Consider the following 27,839-nt stretch of genomic DNA (forward strand, 5'->3'; position numbering starts at 1 on the left):
GGCATTTGCTATACTATTGATGGAGCAGCGCATGCCCTGGGAGAGGGTACAGACCTGTTTCTCTCTGCTTGTGCCTGGGTGGGACTGGTCCTGAAGCTCTCTACTTGCCCAGCACCTGCAGGACCAGGGCAGGGCCAGGCCCGGGCAAGGATAGGGCCAGCATGCCCATGTTCTTCTCTGCACTGGAGGACCTGCATAGCCAGTACAGCTTCTCTGGCTGTGCCTTGTTCACTTCCACCCATGATCTCTGCAAGCTGGCCTCGTCCTGGTTGGGTCTGTAGTTTTGCATCTTCTGGTCCAGGCCTGAGTCCATTATAACCATTTAATTGATTAATATCATCAGTGGTAAAAGCTAAGAGTTTTTAAACATTTACTAAGTGCCACTGGATTAACCACATTTCTTGAGTTTGCTCACAGCAGCTCTATGAGTTGATATTCTTGTTTTGCAAATGTGGAAACTAAGGCACAGAGATGTCAAGCAACCTGCTTGAGATCACACAGCTAACAAGGCAGTGGAATCAGGTTCTGAGTGCAAGTGTTTAGCCACCACTATATCTCTCCAATGTGCTCAAAGTTAAGACATTTGAACAAAGGAAAAAAGGCTGAAGCGTGGGTAGGGTAGAAAAAGAAGGCAGTGAACAAGTGATACCTGGTGCTAGGTCCTTTCCCATGCTTGATGTCTATTTCTCCCAACAGTAGCACTATGAGACAGGGGAAGCTCAGAGAGGGTAAGTACCTGCCCAAGGTCATCACAGCAAGTGGCAGAGCTAGAATTCAAATCCAGGCCTCCTGACACCTGTTAGAGCAACTTTGCTCTTTATAGAAAACTTTGGGATGTGCAATGCTTTTAGCATGAGAGCCACCAGAGAAGCTTCTAGCTGGGGCTGGGGCCTCCTGGTAGGCCAGCGCATTACTTGTCTGTCTTGGTTTTGCGCACACTTCCTAGCACAGTGCCTGCTGAGTGAGCAGATGAGTTACGGTTCACATCCATTCACAAAGGGGAGCCTGGTGCCTGGGGGGTGGGGGGTAAAAACAGTGCATGAACATCCTGTGCAACATGGTTTCTCCACAAAGCAGTGAGAACAAACTTCAAGAGTAATCAGATCAGGTCCCACCATGGAGTGGCAGGGAGGGCCTCTCTGAGGAGGTGAGAGTTGACCTGAGACCTGAGTTGGGAGATGAAGGCAGCCATGTGAGAATATGGAGGAGATATATTCCAGGCGGAGGGAACCACATGTGCTAAGGCCCTGGGGCAGCCAAGAGCTCAGTATGTTAATCCAGGCACAGGACTCTCTAAGCATGGGACCCCATAAGACTGCTTCAGTCCTGTGCTCATAAAGCTGGCCCTGCCTCAGAGGTGTGGAGCCCCCAGTCCTGGGGCAGCCAGGTGGAGGTGGCTGACCTCAGACCTGTTGCCTAAGTGAGGCAGGGCACCATGATGTTTAAAGGGTAGAAAGCCTCGCTTTGATGCACAAACCTAGAAAACAGGCTCTTTCTCAGTCTGAACCAAAGCCCAGTTTTCTTCCCCAGGATTTATTAGCCGTTACAGTATTCTGCACGCGTGGGCCGCCACAGCCCTCACAGTATAGATATATATGTCCCTGTGTTCCCACCACTCCCCAGCAGCCAGGTGGCAGCTTCTTTCCGAGACCAGGAAAGTTCATCAAGGACTCTCACTGCTGCCTCCTCCTTCTCCTCTCCCCCCTCCTCTCCCTCCTCCTCTCCCCCTCCTCCGAATCTCACCCCCCCCCCCCCGATTTGCATGCCATCCGGGAGCCCCACCCTTTCACAATTAGGAAATCCAGGTAGGTGATGGGAGTGGAAAGAGAGCCCTGGGCTCCCAGCACTATGGTGATGGAGAAGCCAAGGCTGGGAGCCCCTTGGCCCCATAAAGAAGCTACAGATTCTCCCCTCCCCCCACCCCTGCCCCAGGATATGGGGGTGGCCTTGCCCTCCTGAGGTTCCCAAGGTGATGGCTCCAGGGGGAGCTTCCAGCCTCCCCAGTTCACGCTGGTGCTTTCCTAACTGAGCACCCCCACCCCTTCTCAACCCTCCAAGAATTCTTTTTGGAGCTCTTTTAATGCAACAAGTACTCACCGAGCACTCCCCCAGGCCCGGGCCACACTGACATGCTGCTGACTTGCTTCATATCTTCGGCCAAGCTTTACCGTCTCTATCTCACATTCGAGAAAAAGGTCTCCTCCAAATCAAGAAGGGACGTTTGGACTTCTCCGCGCACTTCCTCAGCCTCCAGGACACGCCTGTCCCTGCCCGTCTTCCTACTCTGATCGCCGCCCCCACCATCACCGCCATCATTTAACTGATAACATTATTGAGCACATAGGGCCCAGTGCCCTGTGCTTCACAGCCACTGCCTCGTCCAATCCAACGGTACGCCTGGGGGTGGCTATTACTATCCCTGTTTACTGAGGAGGAAACGAAGGCTCAGAGAGTGTAGGTAACTGACCCAAGGCCACGCAGCCTGGGAGCCGGGCGCCTGAACCCTGGAGCTCTTCCCCACTTGGAGGGCCTCGGGAGCCCTTTGGGCTTCATCCGCCCCCAGGGCGTCACGAGCAAGCCCCTCCTTCCTTTCCGGGCCCTGGCAAGAGCCCTCCCCTTCTGTCTGGGCTATGCCAGCCCCTCAAACATGCCCCATGCCTTCCCCCGGCAGTGCACAGGCTGAGCCGAGGCCCTGCCTCTCCTTCCACCCCAGCCCAATCCCAGCACTCTGGGAGCCCCTCTGAAGCTGAGCACTCACTGCCTGCTCTGAATGGGCTCTTTGTGGGTCTGTGCTCTCTCCGCAATGAGACAAAGCTCCCGAGGGAAGGTCCTGGCCTGCTTCCTGGTGCCGCCCACGGAGCCAGCACGGGCAAGCAGCCCTGCCGCTCCTGGGCAACAACTGATCGATCCATCTGTGGCTTCATTCTGCTCTGGACACCTTCCCAGACTGCCTCCCAGCAGCCCGGCTGAGACGCCCGAGACTGCACCCCCCTCAGAAGCCGCAACCTGATCCACGCTGTGTTTTGTTCAGTCTTGGGAGTGAGTGATAGTTCTGCCCAGATGTGTGGCATCCTCCAGGGTCCTCATATGGTGGCCGCACGGCGAGTGAGACCAACAGGCCTGGGTTCAAATTTCAGCTCAGCTTCTTGGCTGGGTCACCCTTAAATCACTTCTTCCACTCCCTGATCTGTAGTGTCCTCACCAGTGAGTTGTGGATAAAAATGCACTTGTAAGATGCCTGGACTAACATCATGGGAAATGCCTCACAGTGCTGGGGACACAGGCGTCGGGACCAGGGGGGGCCAGCTTCCCAGATGGGAGCTAGGGAGGGAGGGATATGAATGAAGAGGCCCCACAGTGACCCCAGGCGCCTAGGAACCGTCATCATCACCGTTGCCCACACTGCCTGTGTCTCTGGGCATGCTTGGCGCTTCATTTATATGGTCTCATTTACTTGGCCCTCAGCATCCTGGTTGAGGAAACTGAAGTCTAGAGATGTTGAGACATTTGAACAAGTTTGCACAGGCTTTCATGGGCAGAGGTGGGTTTGCACTTGGAGCTGCTGACTCCTGGGCCTGAGCTCTGAGCCAGGGGCTGTCCTGCCAGGCTGGCTCTCTCCGAGGTTCTTGGACTATACCCTGTATCTCAGAGGACTCAGAGGCTGGGAGGCGGGGTTTATTCCTCAGCTTGCTCCAGGGACCACAGGCAGATTGTAGGAGCCACAGGTCACAAGGGACAGGTAAGACTGGGCCCAGGCAAGGCTACTGTGGGACCCAGAGCCATAGCACTGGGGAGAGCAGGTCTCCTCGGTTCTGCTCAGGCTGGGGGGGGCTCTGGCAGAGTGAGGTCTAGAAAGACCATAGCCTGGTTTGGGCATCAGCAGTGTTTGCACATTAGGAAGTGGGGGGATTGCACACCCCAGCACCCTGGGTGGGAGTGGCTGTGTTTGTAGCCGGCACCAATGGCGAGAAGAAGGTGGGGAGCTTCCCTGGGGAGCACTGTCAGTGGGGTGGGTGGGCCCTGGGTGGGCCTTAGGCCAGCAGATCCTCAGACCCCACCCCAGACCTGCTGAATCAGAACCTCAGGGGAATCTGTATTTTTTTTAATTTTTTTTTTATTGATTTCAGAGAGAAGAAGGGAGAGAGAGAGAGATAGAAACATCAACAATGAGAGAGAGTCACTAATCGGCTGCCTCCTGCACGCCCCCTACTGGGGATGGTGCCCGCAACCTGGGCATGTGCCCTGACCCGGAATTGAACCGCAATCGACGGATCGTAGGTCGATGCTCAGTAGCTGAGCCACACTGACTGGGCTGGAGAATCTGTATTTTAATGAGCCCCCAGGGGATTTTGCAGCCCCTGAAGTTTGAGAAGCACTGCCCAGGAGGAGGGCTCATGGACTTGGGGATTCCAGCTTCTGGGTCCTTTGGTAGCCCCACCAGGATGTCTCTTCTCGTCCTCAGAGTGGCTGACTCTAGTTCAGCTCCGGCCTCAGTTCAGGCACCCTTTCTAGAGGCTTCCCGCCCCTCCCCTTCCCCGTGACTGTGACTGTGACTGTGACTGTCGGCAGGGCGCCTTGCTTATTTCCTTTACAGCCCCCCACCCCACCCAGGCAGTAATGAGCTCATTCCTCTCCCCCACCCCAAGGTCCACATTTTGTGCATCCCCTGACCATCTGCATCCCTGGAGCTGGCCGGTGATTAGCACACAGTAGGCACACTGCAGACCCTCTTTTGAAAGGACTGTGAGCAAACACCAGCTCCCTGCCTAGGGCCCCGGGCTGGCCGCCTGGGGCCACACGCTGGCTTCCAGGCAAACTTTCCAGCAGCGCAGGCTCCAGGGGCTGGTAAGTCGGGAGGGAGTTTCTTGTACAGGCGGGGACAGGGCGGCCTTGGGAAATTCTGGCTGCTCTTCTCACATCAGGGGCGGGGCTCATGGTGCCAGTTGAGGCACAAAAACCACTCTGCCCACCCAGAGGGAAGGGAGTGACCCAGCCCCTTCCTTCTACCCGGGCGGCTACCTGACAGCCCCAGCCAGAGGCTCTCAGGCTCCCAGCGTCCTGCGACTCCTATCATGGCTGGTGCCGGGTGTCCCGACACAGCGTCCAGTAACTTCTCAGCACGTGGCAAGAAAACTACTTGCTTATCAATTCACAGCATCAGGCTGGGGTTTAACAGCATCGTTTGTTTTCGTTGTGCTTGCTTTTGCGGTGGCCTTCTAGTTACGGCTGGCAGTACTTGCTTCCCATTTACAGTTGGGTTTAAAGTCTCGTCTTAAAATAAATTTGATTTTTTTAAAAGTGAGTCGATTTAGAGAACTATAAGACAAATACTGAAGCATGTGATGTGACTATATGGAGAAAGGCATAAAGGCTGGGACGTGTTGGCTGAGGCTGTACCTGCAGTCCCAGGCTCGTGTGGTTCAGGAGTGAGAACGGTTAGGATTTTAGAAAAGCAGGGCGTACATTTAGCACCGCTCGCTTAGCCTCTGGTAGCACCTGTGATTAGATGCATTCACCGCTCTCCAGCAAAACTTCAAAATTGTCATAAGTAAGGTCAGTTATGACCAAGAATCATTGCTCAGGTCAGCTCTGCTCAGGTTCTGTTGTCAAATGAGTGCATGTGAGAAAGGCCCAGATCTCAAACATAGCCACCCCCTTACCCCCCCAGTCCCTGCCGATGATCACTCCTCTCCTATTAGGATTGAAACTCTCACATCAGCACCATTCCTCACTTGGGTGAGAAAGAAGAGATCGTAACCAGATGCCCCGAGCAGCAGGTCCAGCCAGCACCTGTCACAGCTCCATGCTCAGTAGCACCTCACCCTGGTGGCCGTGGGTTGGCACCAGAACCGCCAAGACAAGCTGTGGGCTCCAGGGCCACTGTTCTTCTTGGCTTTGGAACCTGTCCCTCCCCACCAGACATACTCGTGGGTGCCTGACTTTCCCCTTCGGTGGCCAGACGTTCTTATTAAAAACACAACTCATGCCAGGCAGTGATCAGCTCAACATTTTCTTATACATTACTTCTGTTTTTAGAAGATTTTTAAATTTGAAAAATATAGGGAAATGGAGCCAACACAGCAAAACTCATTCATAATCCACTCTAAAAACAAAGACTGAGAGGCAAAAGTTACCCACCATCTGCCACTCAAATGCCATCCTCTCCCAACTCCCAGCGGTAACCACTGTGGAAATAGCCTTCTCAATCTCTTTCCATGCTTATCGAGACGTATTTATGCCCAGATCCATATTCATGACCGTTCTACATCGAAACCAGTACGGACCCGCTTAGTCAGCAGCCTGCAAGCTAACCTAGGTGCAGCCGGGCAGGGGCGCTGCTCAGCTCCGGGGCCATCCTTGCCATCAGTCCCACCGATCAGGTGCCGGGAGACGCCACCGTGTCAGAGGTTAGAGGCGGCAGCCAGCCTCTTTACCTGGCAGAACTGAACGCCCGTGTGCCTTTCGCTCCAAATGTCAGAGCTACACCCCCGATGTCAGGCGCAGTTAGTGGTTGCCATGGCTACCGCCCATGCTTAATGAATGGGAGAGAGTGAGCGACGCTGGATAAATGTCAGGGCCCCGGGTGAATTTGCTCGGGAGCCAGTCTGTTAGCGTCCGGTGGAGCTGACCCGGGAAGGTTGAAACGAGCAGCCCAGCGTGGCTGGAAATGGGTCCAGGAGCCTCTCTCGCCCCTTTCTCAGGTGAGCAGAGTTAGAATGGCACAAAATGTCAAAAAATGTGGCTCTCTGTAGAGACAGTTTAAACATATGCTCCAGTTTTGTGGGTTTGATTTTGCAACATGTTTGCAGAGGGCAGAAATCTGAGCCCAGATGGCTCATAAGTTGAGGTGCCACTTAAAAAAAAAACAAAAAACAAAACTCTTTTGGATTATTTTTTTAAATAAAGAAAGTGCTAAATTAGGGTTTAAAAAATAACCTTTGGAAAGACAATGTCAAGAAAATGAGAAGACAAGCCACAGACTGGGAGAAAATATTTGCGAAGGACACATCTGATAAAGGACTGATGTCCAAAATATACAAAGAACTCTTAAAATTCAACAATAAGGAAAAAAGCAACCTGATTAATAAATGGGCCAAATGTGGTAACAGACACCTCATCAAAGAAACACTGATATGGAAAATAAGCACATGAAAAGATGCTCCACGGAATACGTCATCAGGAAAACGCCAACTAAAACCACGAGGTAAGATACACACCTATTAGAATGGCCAAATCCAGAACACTGACAACATCAAATGCTGGCAAGGATCTGAAGCAACAGGAACTCTCATTTATTGCTGGTGGGAATGTGAAATGGACAGGAAGACAGTGTGGCAGTTTCTTACAAAAACTAAACATACTCTTACTATATGACCCAGCAATCACACACCCTAGTATTTATGTCCACACAACAACCTGCGCATGGATGTTTATAGCAGCTTTATTCATAATTGCAAAACCCTGCCAGGAACCAAGATGTCCTTCCTTAGATGATGGGTAAATAGCTGTGATCCATCCAGACATTGGAATATTACTCAGCACTAAAAAGAAATGAGCTATCGGGCCATGAAAAGACATGGAGGGCCCTTAAATGCACCTGACTGAGTGAAAGAAGCCAATCTGAAAAGCTACTATTGTATAATTCCAACTATATGACATTCTAGAAAAAGGCAAATTATAGAGATAGTAAAAAGATTAATGTTGCCAGGTGTTAGGAGGGTAGACAGAGAGAATTTTTAGGGCAGTGAAACTAGTCTGTATGATACTATAGCGGTAGATACATGTCCTTAGACATTTATCTAAACCCACAGAAGGTACAACACCAAGAGTGAGCCTAATGTCAGCTGTGGACTTTGGTGAGGATGTGTCGGTGCAGGTTCATCTATTGTCACAAAGGCTCCACCTGGTGGGAATGTTGCTATGAGGAAGGTTGTGTGTGTGTGTGTGTGTGGGTGTGTGAGAGCACACACCAGCGGGTATATAGGAAATCTCTGCACCCTCTGCTCAGTTTTGCAGTGAACCTAAAACTGCTCTAAAAAATAAAATCTATTAAACAATAATAATCTTCTGAACCCCATACCTTCATATTATATTGTAATTGTGCCATTTACATGCTACTTACAGGAGTTAGAGCACAAAAGGAAGGTCTGGTGATACAAAACAGGTTTGGAGTTGCTCCATGAATGTCAGCATGTCCCTGTGACTGAGTGCAGAGCTACATTTGGGGACGACACCAAAGTCAGCTGCCACCCATGAATGTGAAGGCCAAGTAAAGGGCTGTGTGACACTCAGCTGTTGAGGGACCTCAAACGCATCTCCTATGGCCTCCGCTTCAAGTCTCATAGGAGGGAATCACTGTGTACAGACACCCCAAACCCCCAAACCCTCCAGGCTTATCTCCCAGCCAAGGGCTCAAATACCCACAGAGGCCAAGTCCTTTGTGCATGGGACTGGCTGAGAGTTCGCCTGGCTACAGAGCGTGGCACTAGAATCCTGCAGGTGCCTGCTATAGAAACCAGGTTCTCAGACTCCATCTAAGTCAACGCACTATGTAGGGGCCCAAGAATGTGCTTTTTTTCTAACTAGAATCCACCTAAAAGCAGAGATGAAGAGGCCATAGTCCTCTCCCCAGAGCCCCTGCCACAGCCACGGCTGCCTCCATGGTCGAAACCAGATGAGCTCTGGACTGTTACTACCTCGCAAGGCAGGATTAAGAAGACTTTTAGAAGCACTAAAATGATTATGGTGACCACCCCACCCTCATAGATAATACAATATTAAAATAATAATACCAAATCATTAAATAAGGAAAGTCAACACTTGTAATTTTTCCCATGCTCTTTTGTAAAAGTCAAATATCAACTAATTTCCAGTTCTCTTCCTCTCTTTCTCACCGCACCCCTGCTTAGCTGGGACCCCAAACACGAGGCTTATTCTGCCTAGTTGGTTAATCCTTCACCAGCGCCTATGAAGTCCAGGTGCTGCACTGGGTGCCAGGTGGCAAAGATCTGGAACATACAATGACTAGAAATGTGGTCTCCACCAGGATGGGCAGGGCTCTGGGCAGGGCCCTGGGCCCCAGGCTCTAGGACTGGCTGGGACCTGGGTTTTGCACTAGGCTGGTGTTCCAGTTGGACCTGAACTAACTAAATAATTAGGAAGCATTTGACCCCAAACCCACCCAATGAGCTGATCAAGCAAGGCCCCCAACACCAGGCCCTTGGGAAGTAAAGCAGCCTGTTAACTGGGTGAGGAGAGGGACAGGACACACCGCAGTCCCTTCTTCCTATTGGACTCTCTGCTCTTGGTCCCAAGGCAGGACACAGTCTCTACTGGGCGTCTCTCTCTGAGTGGACGGGCAGGACGCTGGCCGGACTGCGGTTCTGCCCCATCCCCAGTTACATCTTCAAAGGATCGCGGTGGCTTTCCACGATTCCTCTGAGAACGCCCCTCCATTCCTGCTCCTCCACAAGCCCCTGGCATCCAAGAGACCTTTTAAAACTATAAATTGTGTTATGCACGTCCCATGCTTACCGCCCTCCGGAACCGTGGACCACGCTGCCTTCCAACTTCTGGCCTGGCCTGCAAGGTGCTCGCTCCATCGCCTGGCTCACTCCTGGATCCGGTCCTGTTCTGTTTGCCCCTAACTCTGCTCCAGGCTCCTGCACTTCTCTTGGTTCCAGAAACACACTAACGGTTACCCTGCCCTGGGGCCTTTGCGCTTGCGGTGCCCTTTTCTTAGAAAGCTCTTCTCTCAAATCTTCCCGCAGGTGGCTTCATCTTGCCACTCAAGCCACCTTCCCAGAGAGGCTCTCCCTGTCCACCAGGCTCGTAATTGTCCCTCCCTTCCTCCCCGAGTCCCTCTCTCCGGGGTTTATTACTTTCATGGCACTTACCACTACCTGAAATTACCGTTTTCTTCTCACAGAAGCATTTGTTTCATTACTTTACTCCCTCGCTGTAGGCCTCTCCCTGCTGGAACTTAACAGCCTTGAGACCCCGAACCTAGTCCCTTTAGTTCACTAATAGGCCCATGTGCCCCGGACCCCGCTCCATGCGAAGCAGCCTCCTCAGTAGACGTCTGTGCAAGAGACTGAGTCAGGATTGTGCGCCGCCAGCAGTTCAGTGGCCTCGGAAGAGGGTGTCGTTTCTCCCTAACTCGCTCACTCCTGTGGCCCTCTTGTTGGAAGCCGTAGCCATCACTGTTGTGCCCGAGCCCTGCGTCTTGCTCAGAGACCAAGGGTCCTCGTCACCCGCGAATCCGTTATCCAAATCCTTGCACAGTGAGGCTGCGTGGACAAGCAAGCAAACTAAACCTAATATGGACACGTGCATGAGTGGCCTGACCACTTGAGACACCGGTCTCTACTCAGGGCCACCCCCGGCCCAGCCACACCCCGCCCGCTTGCTGCTCTGCACTTCACAGTCTGCACCTGGCACCCGGGCTCTGACCGCCACCTTTTGTCAACATGTGACAGCACAGTGCAGACAGGAGGCAAACGGCTGCAAAGTGAGGTTGCATATCTAGCAAAACACACAGGAAGGACATCATGAAAAGGATGTGAGGGGCGCTGGACCGGCTGGGGTGAGGGGACGCACCAGCCACAGCGGTGAGAGCCTGGGGCCCTCAGCATTGGTCTGGGGCTCTGAGCTGGATTTTGGAGCCGGAAGAAGAGACAGCGGAAAAGAGTGAGGGTGTGATAGGCACCCAAGGATCCAGTTATCAGAGGGTTAGGAGAAGCCTTGAGGAAGCTAATGACCAGCTCAAGAGTGTTTTGCAAAACTAACCCCCTTCACAGCCCAGCCGGGAGAGGGGAGGATTTCCTGTTGGACCATCACGCCATTTTATCAAAAAAATCATAGCCCCTCCACCAAAAGCAACACAGCTTTGTTTTGTTCACCCTAATGAATCGTGGGAAAGATAAGACAAAATAAACATGTTTTCATACACGATCGTTTTATTTTCAAGATAAAGTTGGAAGCTCGTCTGAGCGGACTCACCTGGAGGCGGTGGTTGTCCATCCTAGCTGGACCCTCGGGCCTCCCTGGGAGCTCTGCAAAGCCAGCTGCCCTGGCTGACTGAGTGAGAGCCTCTGGGGGTGGAACCAGCATCAGCTTTCCCAGTTCACCTCCCCACCCCTGCTAATCCCACGTGCAGGCCACGCTGAGAACGTGGCTTAAGGCGTCCTTCGCCTTAGATAATAAAAACCTGCTTTGGCACCAGGAAGCTGAACATTCTTACGGTCAGGCAGTTACTTTTGCTTTCTTAACCCAGCCCCTGGGGCATAGACAAACGTGATGTTTTTCCTCTCTCCTGATTTCTCAAGGCCAACTCATCACCATGGGTCCTCACAAAAGGTCTGTATTGCTGGGCTCAGGGCCCTATCTCCAGTCAGCCTTGGTCTGGGGCTCTGAGCTGGACTTTGGAGCCTAGAACTTGGGTGCACCAGTGGGACTGGTGGCCGAGTTGAGTGTCGAACGCTGGGCCCTGTGTTGGCTGTGTTTCTGGGCTGGCCCAGGTTCTGGGCACTGTTGCTGCACTGGGTGGGCTGGTTAGGGGTGTCCTCTCACTCTGATCATGTGGTAACTATGGAGACCGCTCAGAAGTAGTGTCCCTTGTTGGGTTGGCTGGTGCCACAGCCACCAAATTCTGCTCCAGGACCGTCAGTGGGCCGCTCACAGGAGGGTCCCTGCTGGCAGACCACCTGGAGGCTCTGCGGACATCCTCTCCTTCCACTGGAGGAGGGACCCAGGGCACACTGCCAGTCCCATTCACGGTCTCCCGCAGGACTGCAAACTTGGGAGGGCTGAGCCTTGATGACACTCGCACTTCCCCGGCCTCTCTGCTCTGGGTCCCATATTTCCTGACTTGAGGCTGAAAACACTTAACGCAGAGCTGTGGCAGACGGCCCAGAAAAGCTCGGCCCGGCCCCATCAAGTGCAGCACGGAGGTGGCCTAGGCCTCTCCTTGCTGGGGTCCTGCCTCCTCGGCTCCCTGCCTGCGTTACCCTTCGTGTGCACCCGCCACATAGGTCTGCATGTGTGCATGTGTGTCTATGTGAGGCTGAGGGAAGGAGGCCAGGACCTCGGCTGCCCACCGCTGTCCTCCCAGCCCCACGGCCGAGACAGAAACAGGAATAACAGAAGTCGTTCCTTGGTAACCCTCTTCTTGGTGCTGCTGCTGTGTTGGTAGTATTTGGAGGATTTTCTAAGAGCTCAGTCTCTGGGATTAGATAGACCTTGGTTTCATGCCTCGGTTTCCCCATCTATAAGTGTATTTATTAAATTAACATACACTTAATCCTTACCTGTGCTGAGCATCACTGGAAAGCACTTGACAAATATTACCTCTTCCAACCCTCATGCACGCCCAGGCTCTAGACACACTGTTACTCTCAGTTTCCAGGCGAGGAAACGAGGCACGTGGAAGTTAAGTAACTTGCTCCAATACGTGGCACAGCCAGCAGGCAAACCCACGTCGCCTGGCCCTGAACCCACGCTCCTCACGCCACCCTGTGCCCAACAGCGGTGCCTGCTTCGTGGGTTGTGAGAAGACCCAGAGAGCCCTTACCCGAGGCTGCACAGAGTACACCTGGACAGATGCTGACCAAATAATTATTTCTTTGAAAACTCCTAACAATCTGCAGACTATGGATATTTTCGAGATAAGAAGACCAAGGCTCAGGGGAATAAATAACTCAGTCAAAATCCCCCGAGTAAGTTAGTGTGTGGTGGAGCAGAGATTTGAACGCAAGCCCGAGGGCCCCAAAGCACGTGCTGTGACCAGTGCCCCACACGACCCCTCCAGAGGTTGAACCCATACCTGCTGAAGGAGGAGCAGTCGGCCTTTCCTCCAGATTGCGAGAATCTGGCCTGTCTGTAAGAATTCACAGCCGGCAGCCTGCCCCCTCAGGACAGATGCTGGCCGAGTCCTGGGACCAGGCTGGGGCCCACATGGCTGAGATCTGAAGGGCAGTGCTCAGGTTGGAGACTGAGCCACGGACCTTGGAGGCTCCACTTTTCCTGGAGTTAAAAACATGAACATCCCGTTTCCAGGCTCCCTCTCCACCCTGCTGCTTTGCACTGACCACTCAGGACCACATCGGTCCTGTAGGTCACCAACCAACCCCAAGGGAGAGGTGGAAATGACCTTGGTCCCTGTGCCACCCGAACCTCCTAGATATTTAGAGACCCCACTGCTGAAGGGACCAGCAGAAGGGCAGCTGTTGGGCTGGTGAAGCTGCCACAACAGGCCCACTTTCACCCCAGGACCTCCCTCTGTTCCTCAAACGAAAGCCCCCTCTGCCCAGAAAGCCCTTCCCAGGCTCTGCACGTACCTGGCTCCTTCCCTCTATTCAGGGCTGGGCTCAAGTGTGGGCCACGCCTGCCCTCACCCCTCACCCCTCACCGCGGGCACCAGGCCAGCCCATCATGTTTCCTCAAAGCCCACTTGTCCTGTCCATTCACTCACTGGCCCCAAGACTCTCCCCAGTGAGAGCAAAAGTTCTGAGGACCAGAATCTCAGGGCCTAAAATAGCTCTAGCACACCGAGGGTGCCCATTACATTTGGGGGAGTGAAGAGCATACGGATGGAAGGAAGGACAGGAGGAAAGAAGGAGGGAGCGCGGAGGGCAGAGGCCAGCTGTCAGCCGTCGCCTCATCACCTCTCACTGCAAGCCCTGGGTCTGTCCCCAGACCGACGCCGGGGACCCTCTGACACCCAACTACTCTGAGTCCCCAGGTGAGTTTTCCTCTGTCGCTCATCACGCATGTTTCCTGAAGCAACACACCCCCCTTACTCTAATTAACTTTTAATTAGCCTGCGGATCTCAGCTCAGACACGATGTCACTCAACGTTCAGTCGACAAAAATCGCTCTACTAAGTTACTAGTGAGAGAACTTTTGGTGATGAAGGAGACGCTTTTAGCTTTAATCTAATGCCTTTCTACATAGACTGGATTTTCTAACTGTGTACAGATATTCTTTTAATTTTACATGGATTATCTAAATATGGAATCATGGACTCCTTCCTATTTTCTTCGGAATGTTCCCCTGCACTGAAAAAATACCCAAATAAATGTTATTTTTAGATGTCAGGACCACATGACTTAATTATTACAGCTTTATTGTGTGGGTTAATACCTTGTGAGAAGCCACTTTACTGAGTTCTAGCAAATAGCCTTCAGCTTCCTAAGTAGACGACTCCGTCACCCGGAAAACAATCGTTTCAGCCTGTCCGCTTTCCCTCTTCGCTCCATTCGCTGCTCCCCGCCCTAGGACGTGTGGAGCCGCGGTGTCACCAGGCGGCGGGGGCATCGGGGCTCTTTCCTGATTCTAATGGGAATATTTCTGAGGTTCGTCGTTAAGAAGGAGCCCCCCCCCCCCCGGGTGGAGGAGGCGTCCTTCCATTGTCGAGCCCAAGAGGAACCATCTGCACAGTCAGAGACACCTCTGCTGGCTCTTCCTTCCGTTCCAGACCTCCCCCCGGGCCCGGGGTCCCCAGAGCCAGGCCACAGCCTGCCCCCCTGGGCTCCTGTCCCCGCTCACGTAACCGCTGGCTCTCTCTCCCAGACCAACCGCCACGGCTCCCCGCCCAGGTGTCCCGCGTTCCAGTTTCTGCTTCTCTGGGCCCCGGGGCCTTAGCTTGAACTTGGCGAGGACAGGGATTGTCTCTGCCTCCCAACTCCGTCCTTGCAGGGTGTCTGTCTGTTTTTCTTCGATCCACTGAGAGCGGGAAATACTCATGAGAATATGTAATTGAGAACAGCATGATCCCAATTCTATAAAACCGTTTGTATGAGAAAGCCCGGGGAGAGAAAAAGCCTGGAAGGAAGTGCACAGACATGCTAAAGAGTGGTTATTTCTGGGAGCCAGCGACGTGCGGCGTATGCGGATGGCCCAGCCCGCTTTTCGCTTTTCGCTTTTCGCTGAGTGTGACGAGGTGCCAGCAGCGCCGTGGCAGTGTGGAGTCATCCTCAGGGAGACTCTTGCTTCCCTTGCTCTTAGGTTGCTGTTTAAAACCGCGCCGCGCCACCAGTGTGTCCCTCCTGGCCCGAAAGTGCCTCCCGGAGGGAACGGCGGTAATAGTGCAGCTCGTTGCAATCCCCCTGCCGGGAGCGGCCCTGCTGAGAGTTAGGGGTTCGGGCCAGAGCAGGGCCACAGTTCCTGCCTTCACTCTGCGGAGGGCGGAGGGGAGGCTGCGCTCGGGGGGTCACCGCCACGGGTGCCTCGGTGACAAAGGCCGGGACGAAGGCTCTGCCCAGGCTGAGGGGTGCTGCCGGCCGCCCGCAAGGGATTGTCGCCCCAGGGAAATGTGGCCAGAGCTCCTCGTTCTCAAAGAGAAGCTGCAAGTCAGGCTTTCATGGGACAAATCCTAAGTTTCAAATTGCAGAAGAATATTTAACTTTTAAAAAAATACAACAAAATATGCACTAAAACACTGCATGTAAAACAAAACAAAAAGCCCAAAGCACACACCGTTCTGCGAGCCTTGGCGCCGGGCGCTGTCTGCTTTGGAAGGGCCCCTGGGTCGCGTCCCCCAGTCCCGGGAAGCCCAGACTCTGCTTTGTGCCCCCTCACGGGACAGAAATCTTCAGACCAGGGATCAGCAAGGCTTTTCCTGGCCAGACGGTGGCTGTTGTCAGCTCTGGCGTCTCCGCTCCGCGGCTGCACCTTGAGAGCTGTAAACAAATGGGAATGGTTGCTCCCATACAATTTATTTACAGACACTGAAATTTCATATATATTTTTACACGCCATGAAAAAATATTTTTCTTTTGATTTTTTTTTCCAGCCATCTAAATATGCAAAACCATTCTTAGCTCATGGACTGTGAAAAAAGCAGGTGGTGGGCTGCGTTAGACCATCAAACCCGGGGATGTTTCTCTGGGAGCTACTTGTTTGCGGCTCTTGAGTCCTCGCTTGTTCCAAGCTGCCTTAGCCCCCTTGGGAGGCCGAGTCACCCCAGAGGCAGGCCTGTGTGTAGGTCCCCATCACCTCAAGGTTCTGGCTGGTCCATTTCAGTAGGGTTTGCATTTCCCCTTCAGCTGAGCCTTTTCTTCCCAGGAAATCTTTGTTGGTGGATGTAAGACAGCTAATAGCTGGTCCCACAACCACTGCCCCCGCCCTGCTCAGTGGCCCTCGACGTACAACACGGGAAAAGTGTGGTTGATGGAGGAGCCGCTGGTCCAGATTGACAGTAGGGGACGGACCACAAGCCTGTCATAAAGCCACCTAGCAAAGGACTTTGCTCCCAACTCTAGGCTGTGTTGGAGAGAGAATAGTTGGCAGCGGTGGTCAGGGGCATTGGGGGCAGGTGGACTTGCACTTGGAATGACCCCCTTAGCGCTGCATCCTCGGGGGCCACTCACTTCACTCTGCCTCAGTTTCTTCCTCTGGGAAATAAGGATCAGAATACCAGGTGCCGCATAGGGCTGTTTTGAGAGCTAAAGACGATAAAACAGGTAAAGTGCTTAGAACGGTATGTGCTATATGGTGTGTGCTCAACCTGGGACTTCTCCTGACTTACGTGCAGCCAGCTGGAGGGGCAGGCGGCTTAAAAACAATCAGGGACGTGTGAATGAACCTCGAGTGTCTAAAGGGGAAAAAAAATGAAGGTCTTTTTTCTTTTTTAAATATATCTTTATTGATTTCAGAGAGAGGAAAGGAGAGGGAGAGAGAGAGATAGAAACATCAGTGATGAGAGAGTCATTGACCGGCTGCCTCCTGCACGCCCCCGACTGGGGATCGAGCCTGAAACCCGGGCATGAGCCCTGACCGGGAATCGAACCCCGATCGCCTGGATCCTAGGTCCATGCTCAACCGCTGAGCCACGCTTGGCCGGGCAAGGCCTTTTTTCAATATTGGGAAAGAAGTTATGAATTTGTCTTCCTCCCAAGAATTTCCTTGAGTCTAGGTCTCCTCTCCAGGACGCCCCCTCCCGGTTCTGAGTCCACTCTTTGCCTGGGGGACAAAGAATCAGAACCTAGAGGGTGGCCTCACGCTGCATCGTATGTGCTGTGAAATGCCTCTGGCGCGAAGCCTCTTGTAGTCGGGATTAAGTATCCGCCACTCGTTATTATAAGAATAATACACTCACGGTGCACTGGGGAAACCACAGGCTTTCGCTCCCCACCTCCAGCTGCGACACCTCAAGCTCCTCTGTGGTCCTGGGCGGCCTCATCATTGAACTTGAGTGCGAACAGCTCTTACCTCCAGGGTGGCACCAGGAGTGGACGGGAGAGGAAAGCAGGGTTTCTGCTCTTTGCCTGGCCCATTGGAAGCACTTTAAGTGTGACCATTATTCCGACATGCCTAGAGCTTTGCAAAAACTTAACGGGTCTTCACGTATCACCTAATTTAATTCTTAACGTGTGATTCTAAACCTTGTCCTCTGTCCCCGACACCACTGGCCCTGCTCCGCGACACGCCTTCGGGTAGGGGTGGGAAGGACATCATGTAATTCCAGCCTGTTTGTGGTGAGAGGTTATGAAGTTGTTTGTCATGGATTAGAACTGGCAGAGCCATTAGCTGCCCCCGGAGAGCGGTTAATTGGATAGTTAACAAACACCCACATCGATTATCAAACACCCACAAGGAGTTAAGTCAAGCTGATGTTGAAGGAAGAAAAGGAAGCGAAATGCTGACAGTTCCCCAAGATGCAGCCGTGCAACTCTGTGCCTCCCCACAGCGGGGTGAGCCACCCAGAGCGCAGAGCTTGGCAAGCCCTGGTCCTGGGCGAGGGCAGGGAGGGGACGGCCCTGTGCCAAATGTGAGCGTTATTGGGGGGCGTGGGCTGCTCCTGAGGGCCTGGAACCTACACCCTGGACTCGCAGATCTTGACTGGATTTCTAGTGCTACCCTATACCCGTGTGAGCACAAACAAAATGCCCATGCTCAATTTCACCGTCTGTAAAATGGGCAGGTAAGTTATGTGTGTAAGTGCCACTAACTGGGGGAAAGGGAAAGGAGGAGGCAGCCCTCGTAATGAATGCTTACGCTTCATCATTCTTTGCTCTTCTAAATGGATCCCAAGACCATGCAAAATCGAGAAAACAGAAAATTTCAGTCTTTTTCTTCTTTTCTTCCCTCTTCTGGTCTCCTTTTTGTGCCCTAAGGAGGATGCGGATGGGCTAGCCTACCCCTATCCCTCAACACGGGGCGGCCTCCACCGGGGGGTGAGGGGCTGGTGGCCCGGCGCTGTCTCCTCCCCAGCTCAGGACCACGTTTGTTCCCACAGGCGCTTTCCGAGGAGTCTGCAAGAAAATCGACCACTTCCCAGACGATGCTGACTACGAACAGGACACAGCTGAGTACCTGCTGCGTAAGTTGCCCCGCTTCGCTTCTTGCTCCTCGGGGCTCCCCAGGAGGAAGGGAAGGGTGCCCTGTGGCCACCAGCTGCCTCTGAGCGGGAGGAGGCTCACAGCCACCCCAGAAATGGACCTTTGCTGCTGGGCAGACGTTCAAGCGGATCCGATACCCAAGTCACTTCAGTGAGCTAGAGATAGGAGGGTAAAGCAGGCGGGTGGGGGCCTTTGCAGTCTGCGTGGGAGGAAACCTAAGGCCTTTTCTTTCACTGGAATCCAAGTTTTCACCTTCCCCAGAGGGCTGAGTGGAGGTGCTAATGGGAGAAGCGCTAAGGGGCGAGGTGCTAAGGGGCAGGGTGCTAATGGGTTAGGTCCTAAGGGGAGAGGTGCTAAGGGGTGGGGTGCTAAGGGGCGGGGTGCTAAGGGACGAGGTGCTAAGGGGCGGGGTGCTAAGGGGAGGGGTGCTAAGGGGCGGGGTGCTAAGGGGGGTGCTAAGGGGCGGGGTGCTAAGGGGCGGGGTGCTAAGGGGCGGGGTGCTAAGGGGCGGGGTGCTAAGGGGGGGTGCTAAGGGGGGGTGCTAAGGGGCGGGGTGCTAAGGGGCGAGGTGCTAAGGGGCGGGGTGCTAAGGGGTGGGGTGCTAAGGGGCAGGGTGCTAATGGGTTAGGTCCTAAGGGGAGAGGTGCTAAGGGGCGGGGTGCTAAGGGGTGGGGTGCTAAGGGCCGAGGTGCTAAGGGGTGGGGTGCTAAGGGGCGAGGTGCTAAGGGGCGGGGTGCTAAGGGGCGGGGTGCTAAGGGGGGGTGCTAAGGGGGGGTGCTAAGGGGCGGGGTGCTAAGGGGCGAGGTGCTAAGGGGCGGGGTGCTAAGGGGTGGGGTGCTAAGGGGCAGGGTGCTAATGGGTTAGGTCCTAAGGGGAGAGGTGCTAAGGGGCGGGGTGCTAAGGGGTGGGGTGCTAAGGGCCGAGGTGCTAAGGGGTGGGGTGCTAAGGGGCGAGGTGCTAAGGGGCGGGGTGCTAAGGGGCGAGGTGCTAAGGGGGGGTGCTAAGGGGCGGGGTGCTAAGGGGTGGGGTGCTAAGGGGCGAGGTGCTAAGGGGCGGGGTGCTAAGGGGTGGGGTGCTAAGGGGCAGGGTGCTAATGGGTTAGGTCCTAAGGGGAGAGGTGCTAAGGGGCGGGGTGCTAAGGGGTGGGGTGCTAAGGGCCGAGGTGCTAAGGGGTGGGGTGCTAAGGGGCGAGGTGCTAAGGGGCGGGGTGCTAAGGGGCGAGGTGCTAAGGGGGGGTGCTAAGGGGCGGGGTGCTAAGGGGTGGGGTGCTAAGGGGCGAGGTGCTAAGGGGCGGGGTGCTAAGGGGTGGGGTGCTAAGGGGCAGGGTGCTAATGGGTTAGGTCCTAAGGGGAGAGGTGCTAAGGGGCGGGGTGCTAAGGGGTGGGGTGCTAAGGGACGAGGTGCTAAGGGGTGGGGTGCTAAGGGGCGGGGTGCTAAGGGGCGGAGTGCGAAGGGGTGGGGTGCTAAGGGGTGGGGTGCTAAGGGGTGGGGTGCTAAGGGGTGGGGTGCTAAGGGGCGGGGTGCTAAGGGGCGGAGTGCGAAGGGGTGGGGTGCTAAGGCGCGGGGTGCTAAGGGGCGAGGCCTGGGAGGATAAGTGAAAAGCAAAGTCCCCTCTTCCCCCGATCCTACCGGGGCAGGGCCAGTGTCTTCCTAGGATCTCCCAAGGCCGTAACCCGGAGATGACTCGGCTGTCCCAGAGGCAGCACGTGGTGGTGCAGAGTGGTGCTCAGAGCAGGTCCCTGGACGCCGGTCCACCTGGACTTTTACTCCCGGCGCCTCCCTACCAGCCGCTGGACCTGGGCCGAGCCGCCTTCTCTCTCATCTCTTAGCTTCCTCTCGCTAGTCAGAAATGAGGTTACCCTGTCCTCCGTCTGCCAGGGTCCTGAAGATGAAGTAAACTGGTGCCGTTCCATCTAAGCCCCGGGCCCAGCATGTCCCCACGAAGCCGTCCGCCTTAGCTCTTTGCCCCTGAGATGAGCAGTAGCGAAGTCCGGCCGCAGGCATGGGCCTGACACTGACCTTGGGGCTTACCGTGACTGAAATGTAATGTCCTCGATCAGCATGGGGATCCTGTCGCCCTAAAGGGAATTTTGAGGCCTTGACTAGTTCTATTAGGGAGTGTCAAATGCAAGGTTTGGGGTTTTTTTAAACCGCTATTAAAGTAAAAACTTCAAGAAATTGTGCTATTCAGATTATGTGTGTAACTCATGGCTCAAGAAGAGTGTTTTTACAGCTAAAGTCATTTTTAGCTCTATTCACGCCTGCTAGTCTGCAGATGAGCCTTTGATCACGTAACAATGCAGGCGGTCCGGGGGTCAATTTGAAAGAAGCAGTCATAGTTAAGCTAATTTTTACAACATAAACATACCATTTATCTCTTTTCAGTCTTTATCATTTACTAGGATTTACACAAATGCCTGCTAGGGTGTATTTCTGCCAGCAGCTCAGAAGGACCTGGTTTGGGGGATAAGGCCACGTTTAGGGATGTGGCTTGACTGAAGTTTGGGGGTGACCGAGATTCCTTGGGCCCCTTGGAAGAGGGGGACTTTAAAGTCCTACCCGGTGGGGGTGGGCTTCGCCAGCGCGCTCCTGGCTTTTCTTTGTTTCTCTCTCCTATTTGATGAAACGTGGTGATGTTTGCCCTGCTGGAGGCTGAACAGAGTGGGGCTCCTATGTCGCATGGCAGAGCTGACTTTCAGTTCTGTGGAGCAGTCCATGGTGTTCCGACAAAACATGTCTCTCCCTTCTGGAAAGGTGGGGGTCCTCACCACGGCCCACCTAGGTTCCCCATTAGCCACAGAACCGGGCTAAGGTTGAGGAGGGACTTTAGCACACAGATTTCCTGCTGGGGATTTTGGAACCACTGACCCAACACATAGGGCCAGGGCCATGTTCCCACAGGGGTCTCGGGTCCCCAGTGTGGGCAGCACCACCTCCCACTGGTGGGACCACAGGGGGTGGCATGGGATTCTGCCCACTGATTTCTCTGCCCTTTCCTCCTCCTGATGTGCTGCTGGGTAAGCGGCAGCTTAAACCTGGACCTGCAGGTTTGCTCGCCACAGGTGCTGTGGACCAGCGATGCCCCATAACAGAGCCCTGGGCCCGGCCCAGCCCTGCTCAGACGCCCGTGGTGGGGTTAACTGGAATAAGCGTCCCCTCCCCGCCCTGAAGACCCCAACTTAGCCCCAGGTGGCTTGGGAAGGAGAAACGGGGAAGGAAAGCAGTAAAACCTTCTGAAGCCACCACGTGTCCACTGGGCTAAACAAAACCAGGGCAGACACGAGCTGACTTCGGAAGAAACAGCGCAGCGGCTGACGTGAGGTGTGAGGCAGCAAGCACCGCGAGTCTCCGCGTAGCTGGGCTGGCCACCACCTGGCCACCAAATGGTCACTGCACCACATGGAAAACAGCCATGTTTACACATCTCGGCCACACCTTTGAAATGTGCACACACGCCCAGCACTGCGCGTGCAGGTGTGTGCTGGAAGGAGCCCGCGTGCCGGTAACTAGTGTGGGATCGATGGGAGTCCCGGCACCCAGGTTGGCTATATATTTGCAGGGCCCAGTGCAAAATGAAAATGCCAGGCTCCTGCTTCAAAATGTGGGCAAAACAAAACTTCCCTTCTTTCTGCGCTCTCACTCTCAACGTGGCATAGTGGCTTATCTCTGCTCTTCAATGTCGCACTCCCTCCTGCAGCAGGGACACTCAGAGGTGCCCTGGTCCTCCTTGTGTCCGTGCCCACCAGGGGAAAAGTGGCAGTGGTCACTGGTTGGGCAGGGAAGTGGGCAGCTGAGGACCCAACCCGAGGAGAAGGGGAGGTGGTGGGTGCTGCGTGCTGGGTGCTGGGTGCTGGGATCTCACTTGAGTTGAGGCTCCAAGTCCCCAGGTGTGCTGCACTGTCCCATAAGACTTCCTTATAAAACCCAAATCCAAAGCTAAATGATTAAGAATTTGGGGGTGCCGACTGCAGCGGAGCCCAGCAAGGCTCTGGTGGCGGCCCTGGTCTCACGCCCAGGCCGGATGCAGGCTCTGCCCCAGCTCACAGCTGGCTTCCCCTCAGGCGGGCCCTGGGCGGGCTGGGGACCAGGCGGAGCCCTCTGCTCTCTCCGCAGGGGCGGTGAGGGCCTCCAGCGTCTTCCCCATCCTCAGCGTCACGCTGCTCTTCTTCGGCGGGCTCTGCGTGGCGGCCAGCGAGTTCCACCGCAGCAGGCACAGCGTCATCCTCAGCGCGGGCATCTTCTTCGTCTCTGCAGGTGAGCACCTGGCCCTGCCCTGAGCCCGCGCCAGGGCCACGGGACAAGGCAGCGCTAGTCAGGGTTCCCTCCAAGGAGGGCAAGAAAGTGTTCAACGGTTACGTTAGGAATGAGGCCCACGGCCTCTAGGGAGAACCAAGATGCTGACACTCCAGCTGCGGGGCCAAGGAGGAGAGACGGGGGAGGCGGGTGGCAAGGCCGGCTCGGAGGGGCCAAGACTGATGTATGTCCAGGCTGGCACGTGGGCCAGGGGCACGTATGGCGTGTGGCTGAGAGGCTGGGTCAGTGTGTCCGAAAGGGGTCCGGCTTTCTGTTCTCCGGGGCCTCTTCAGCCCCTATCTCCGGCCTTTTGAGGCACGTGTTTGCCGGCTAACTGTGTTCACAGCTCTTCAAGTGCTCAAACCTTCCTATTGTTCAAAGCATCTCAGGGAACAAGGCAAAAACCAGCAGTGCCAGTGCTGTCAGGGGAGATGCTAGAGCCAGTGGCAGCCCTGACCAGCGGGGCCCGGGCGGCGAGGAGCGTGAGGGACAAGACTAAGGAAGGGCCCAGCCTCGCCCTCCTCTCTCCCCCCTTCGCCTCCCTCCCGCCTCCCTCCCTGTCTTCCCCCTTCCCTCTGGGCTCCCTTCCACCTGCTCCCCATCTCTTCCCACCACTAGCAATCAATGCCAGCCGGACGGAATGCTTTAGGGAGCCTCCCCCTCGGGGAATGACCTTCAAGCTTTCCCGATAATGACGGGATATCTGCTGGGATGGGGACACTGGGGACGGTATAAAAGAGTGGGTGACAGAAGCTGACCCTCCTGGACTTGCACCTGGCCCCACCTGTGGGGCCTGGGGAGAGCTACCTACTCCCTATAACTTGGTTTCCTCCAGTGTAAAGTGGGAAATAATAACACTACCTGCGTCACAGGGCTGTTGGAAGGAGGTTGAACATGAAAAGCACAATGTCACTTTCTAGTATTGCAAAGCAGCAGCCATACGGTTCTGGCCCCTCTAAGACCTTTCCCTCTTGTCCCCTCCCCGCTGTCTCCCCTCATGTGAGGTGAGGAGGTTGGACGGCCCCCCTCTGAGTCTCTGGGTGAGGTGAGGATGTTGGACAGCCCCCCTCTGAGTCTCTGGATGAGGTGAGGATGTTGGACGGCCCCCCTCTGAGTCTCTGGGTGAGGTGAGGAGGTTGGACGCCCCCCCTCTGAGTCTCTGGGAACCGGCTCCAGCCACAGACCATGGAGAAAGCTGCCCAGGGAATGAGGTCACCCCAAAGGGGCCGTGGCCCCAGTCACACTCTGTGGACAGATGGTCACAACTGGCAAACTGAGGGTCCTGTGCTGCTCAGAGGCATATTCTAGTCTCTGGAGGCCCAGCCAGACCCCCTGGGCCCCGGGGGCCCCGGCGGATGCTGGGCTGTGCAGCCGGGAGGGCTCCTGGACAGGAGAAAATCATTATCTTGTCCCCCAAGGGGATGTCAGGGAAGAGTGTGTCACCAGCAGCTTTCTTCTAGCAAGAGGTGCTGTGGGAGCTGTCGGGCTCATGAGGTACAGGGAGCTGGGAACTGAGGGGCAGTGGTGAAAGCCCTGAGGACAGGCCAGGAGCTCGGGGTTGAATCCCAGGCCCTCTCCCCCACTCACCTTCCCAAGGACCCCAGGGAGCCTCAGCTCCTCCACCTACAAAATGAAGGTTTTGGAGGACTCAGCACTCTCTAAGGCCCTTTTTGGCTCAGTTATTCTAATGATGTCTCAGACAAGCAATCAACAACCCTTTATTAAGCACCTACTATGTGCCAGGAATGGTGAGAATGCTAAAGAGCATGGGCTCTGAAGCCAGGCTACCTCATGCAAATCTGGGCTCTACTGCTTCCCAGCTGTGTAACCTGGGACAAGTCTCCTAACCTTTATATGCCTCAGTTTCCTCATCTGAAAAATGGGGCTAATAGTGGCTCTACTTCTTAAGGCTGCTAAGAGGATTAAACACACTGGTATAAAATGTCTAGAAGTGCCTAGCATGCAGTAACTGCTCAACACAGTAGCTGCTATTCTATGCAGTGTTCCCTGTAATTCTTATGCCATCTCAAGTCACTAGTTCCCCAGACATGCACTCAGGCTGGGAGATGGGGCCAGAGCAGCAGACAAAACCTGCCTAGCTCCGGCCCTGGGGAGCCAACAGCCTCGCAGCTGGGGGGGGGGGGGGGTGACTGCCACCCCCCCTCTGCTCTTCACAAGCTTTGTTAGTGAGATCTAAACCCACCCGAGGCTAAGGGACCACCCTCAATTCAAATCCCACTCCCACCCTTCCCTAGCTGTGTTGACCAGGGAAGTTACTCGTGTTCTCTGTGTCTCAGTTTTGCCAGTTTTAAAAAGCAGGCCTGTTGCCATGGCTGGTGGAGGTGGTGCACGGTGCCTGACCACAGGGGGCGCCCTATAGATAAACGGACTCTCACCGGCTTCCCTCCTCCTTAACCTGGTCCGTTTCTTTTCCTGGCAAGACTTCCATGTGCAGCTTCCCAAACTTTACGCAAAGTGTTCTGCTGGCGGAGGAGTCCAGGCCGTGGCGAGGGCCGCCTTCAGCGAGCTGAAATGTCTGTACAGGCCGTCTCCCACTGACACTTAAAAATTCATGTGAAATCTGCTCTCCCCTCCGCATCTTACTCAGGTTCATTTTCGTGTAAAAGCATGCGCTGCCCCGCCGGTCTCCAAGCCAGCTGGCACTCCCGGAGGAGAAGCTGGCTTCCATCCTGCGGCTGGCTGCAGCCTGGCACAGGGCTGGGGGGTCGGTCCAGACTGAGAACTGCGCAGGGACTAGAACCGCTGCCTGGCCGCGACGCTGTGCAGAGTGATGCCGGGGGGCTGGTAGAAGCAGACCCTGCCCTGCCCTCGGGGGCAGGCCTAGATGGGGTGTGGCCGGAGACAGTATCCAGGCCGTGAACTCCCCTCACAGCGTGTGCACCAGCCGTGCAGAATGGGTGCACTGGGGCAGAGGCCGTGGCCCTGCTATGCCAAGCTTTAACCTTTTGGTTGCTAGGCCATGGGGAGATCTTGGGGATCCCCAGGAAGAGCATGGGGTGCTCACGAAATGGAGGGCAGGGTCAGGAGGCCACTGACGATGCTTCTTTACCAGCTAGTGCAGGACCATAAAGAGAGGCAGCCACCCTTAGCACCGCCCTGCATGTGGCCTGAACTCGGAGCAAGGAGACGCCAGCCAATGTGCCAGCCTCTCAGTCACTATTGGTATCAAGGCCAGGATGAGGCCCTTGCAGCCAAAGGACAAAAAGAGATACTCGACCTTTGGAGCAATGATGTGAGAAAGGAGGTCAGACACGAGCAGAGCCTGGCCCCGGGTCTGTTGTTTCTTCTCACTGCTCCCTGGAGATTCAGCTCTCCCTGCCCCCCCCCCCCCCCCCCGCAGCCCTGCCTGTGCTATTCCACTGCACTGGGGACACTAAGTTGGCAGACCCTGCCTTAGGGGACAACATCTTCATGTTCCCCAACTCTCAGAGCTCCGGCAACAGCTAATCTAAAGATTAATCTTATCCTGTGCAGATAAGGAGATGTAGGAGCCACTGTACCTTCCCCGAGGGCTCATTAGTCCCCTGACTGCAGCTCCAGCCCCACCTGTGTCCACTGGACAGGACAGCTGGACTCCAACAGACACTTGCAGCTCAGTGTGTCCAGATCTCTTCTCCTCTACACCTGCTCTCTCTGCTGCCTCTTATTTTAGCTCAAGATGACACCACTATCCCCACGGTCCAGGCTAGAACCCTACTAAGCCACACTCCACAGTCAAGAGCTTTTCATCTCCTGGCTCAGGCCTCTTCAGTTTTCAGGATCCAGCTCAAATGCCACCTCGTCTTCAAAGGGAAGTGGCTTAGTCATCTCTCTGCTTGGCTCCTGAGCCGCTTTCCCCTGCCTCTGGGAGAGCCCCTCCTGTCTCCTCCGATTGCATTTACACGTCAGCCTCTCCTACGAAGGGTGAGGACCTCTAGGGCAGGGGCCTGTCCTCACTCATTTCACCATCCTCTTGAATTCCTGCCGGGGGTTACGTTCTGGCAGAGTGAACTGCTTCCAAGGGGAGAGGCCTGTGTTCTGAGCTCTACGCACCTGCTGCAGGGGTCAGGTGTCTTCCTTACGGAGGGGACACCACCTGGGGCTGAACCCTCCATTTCCCAGGAGACAGGCTGTGCAGGAGAGCTCGGTGGGGTTGGGCTTCCCAGCCACAGATCCTCTCCGTTCTCTCCCTGTTACCTCCATATTTTCTATAAATATTTCAAGACTGCAAGTTACCACGGAGGCTTATAAAAGATGCATTTTCTTCCCCCTCTCTTAGGGTTAAGCAACATCATCGGCATCATAGTTTATATATCGGCCAACGCTGGGGACCCCGGGCAGCGTGACTCCAAAAAGAGCTACTCGTATGGCTGGTCCTTCTACTTCGGAGCCTTCTCCTTCATCATCGCCGAGATCGTGGGTGTGGTCGCCGTGCACATCTACATAGAGAAGCACCAGCAGCTGCGCGCCAGGTCCCACTCGGAGCTCCTGAAGAAGTCCACTTTTGCTCGCCTGCCACCCTATAGGTACAGATTCCGGCGGCGGTCCAGCTCCCGCTCCACGGAGCCCCGGTCCCGGGACCTGTCCCCCATCAGCAAAGGCTTCCACGCCATCCCCTCCACCGACATCTCGATGTTCACCCTCTCCCGGGACCCCTCCAAGATCACCATGGGGACCCTCCTCAACTCCGACCGGGACCACGCGTTCCTCCAGTTCCACAATTCCACGCCCAAAGACTTCCAGGAGGCGCTGCACAACGACCTGGCCAGCAGGCGCACCACGCCCGTCTGACCGCCCCCGCCCGCCGGCGCAGCCCACCCAGTGCCCGCAGCTGTCTCGGAGGTTGCACGGCGCGGTCCTCGTGATGGTATTAATCTTTACAAAGAGTGAAACCAGGTGGATCAGCCCCGCTCCACACTCTGCCCCTCCCCTCCAGGCTCTAACCCTCTGGGCCCCCGGCTCCGAGCCCGCCCCGTGACGCCATTCCTCTGCGTGTCTGTGCCGGGTGTCTCCCCTGTTCCCTCTTCCCTGGAAGGACCCCTCATGCTTCCTCCTTGAAAGAAGGTTTCACTCAAAGTCACAGCGGGTGGCTTGGGAGGTCCCCACATATCCAGGCGTGCGCCCTGTTGTCCCTACTGTCCACTCACACAATCCTCAGGACACCGCCGCCCAGGTGGCCCTGGAGGAGGCATTCACCTTTCCGTG

At 55.1% G+C, this 27,839-nt stretch overlaps 1 protein-coding gene across 1 annotated transcript in view; it reads left to right on the top strand.

The window, feature by feature from the left end:
* Positions 1–27,425, top strand: part of CACNG3 (calcium voltage-gated channel auxiliary subunit gamma 3) — a 69,460-nt gene extending 42,035 nt beyond the window's left edge. The window contains exons 2-4 of the mRNA XM_016222670.2: positions 18,239–18,322; positions 22,455–22,595; positions 26,914–27,425. Of these exons, the coding sequence (XP_016078156.1) occupies positions 18,239–18,322; positions 22,455–22,595; positions 26,914–27,425 (737 nt within the window). The remainder of the gene's footprint in view (positions 1–18,238; positions 18,323–22,454; positions 22,596–26,913) is intronic.
* The last annotated feature ends 414 nt before the right edge of the window (positions 27,426–27,839 follow it).

The sequence above is a fragment of the Miniopterus natalensis genome, chromosome 3, assembly GCF_054644295.1.
Source record: "Miniopterus natalensis isolate mMinNat1 chromosome 3, mMinNat1.hap1, whole genome shotgun sequence".
Classification (NCBI taxonomy): Eukaryota; Metazoa; Chordata; class Mammalia; order Chiroptera; family Miniopteridae; genus Miniopterus; species Miniopterus natalensis.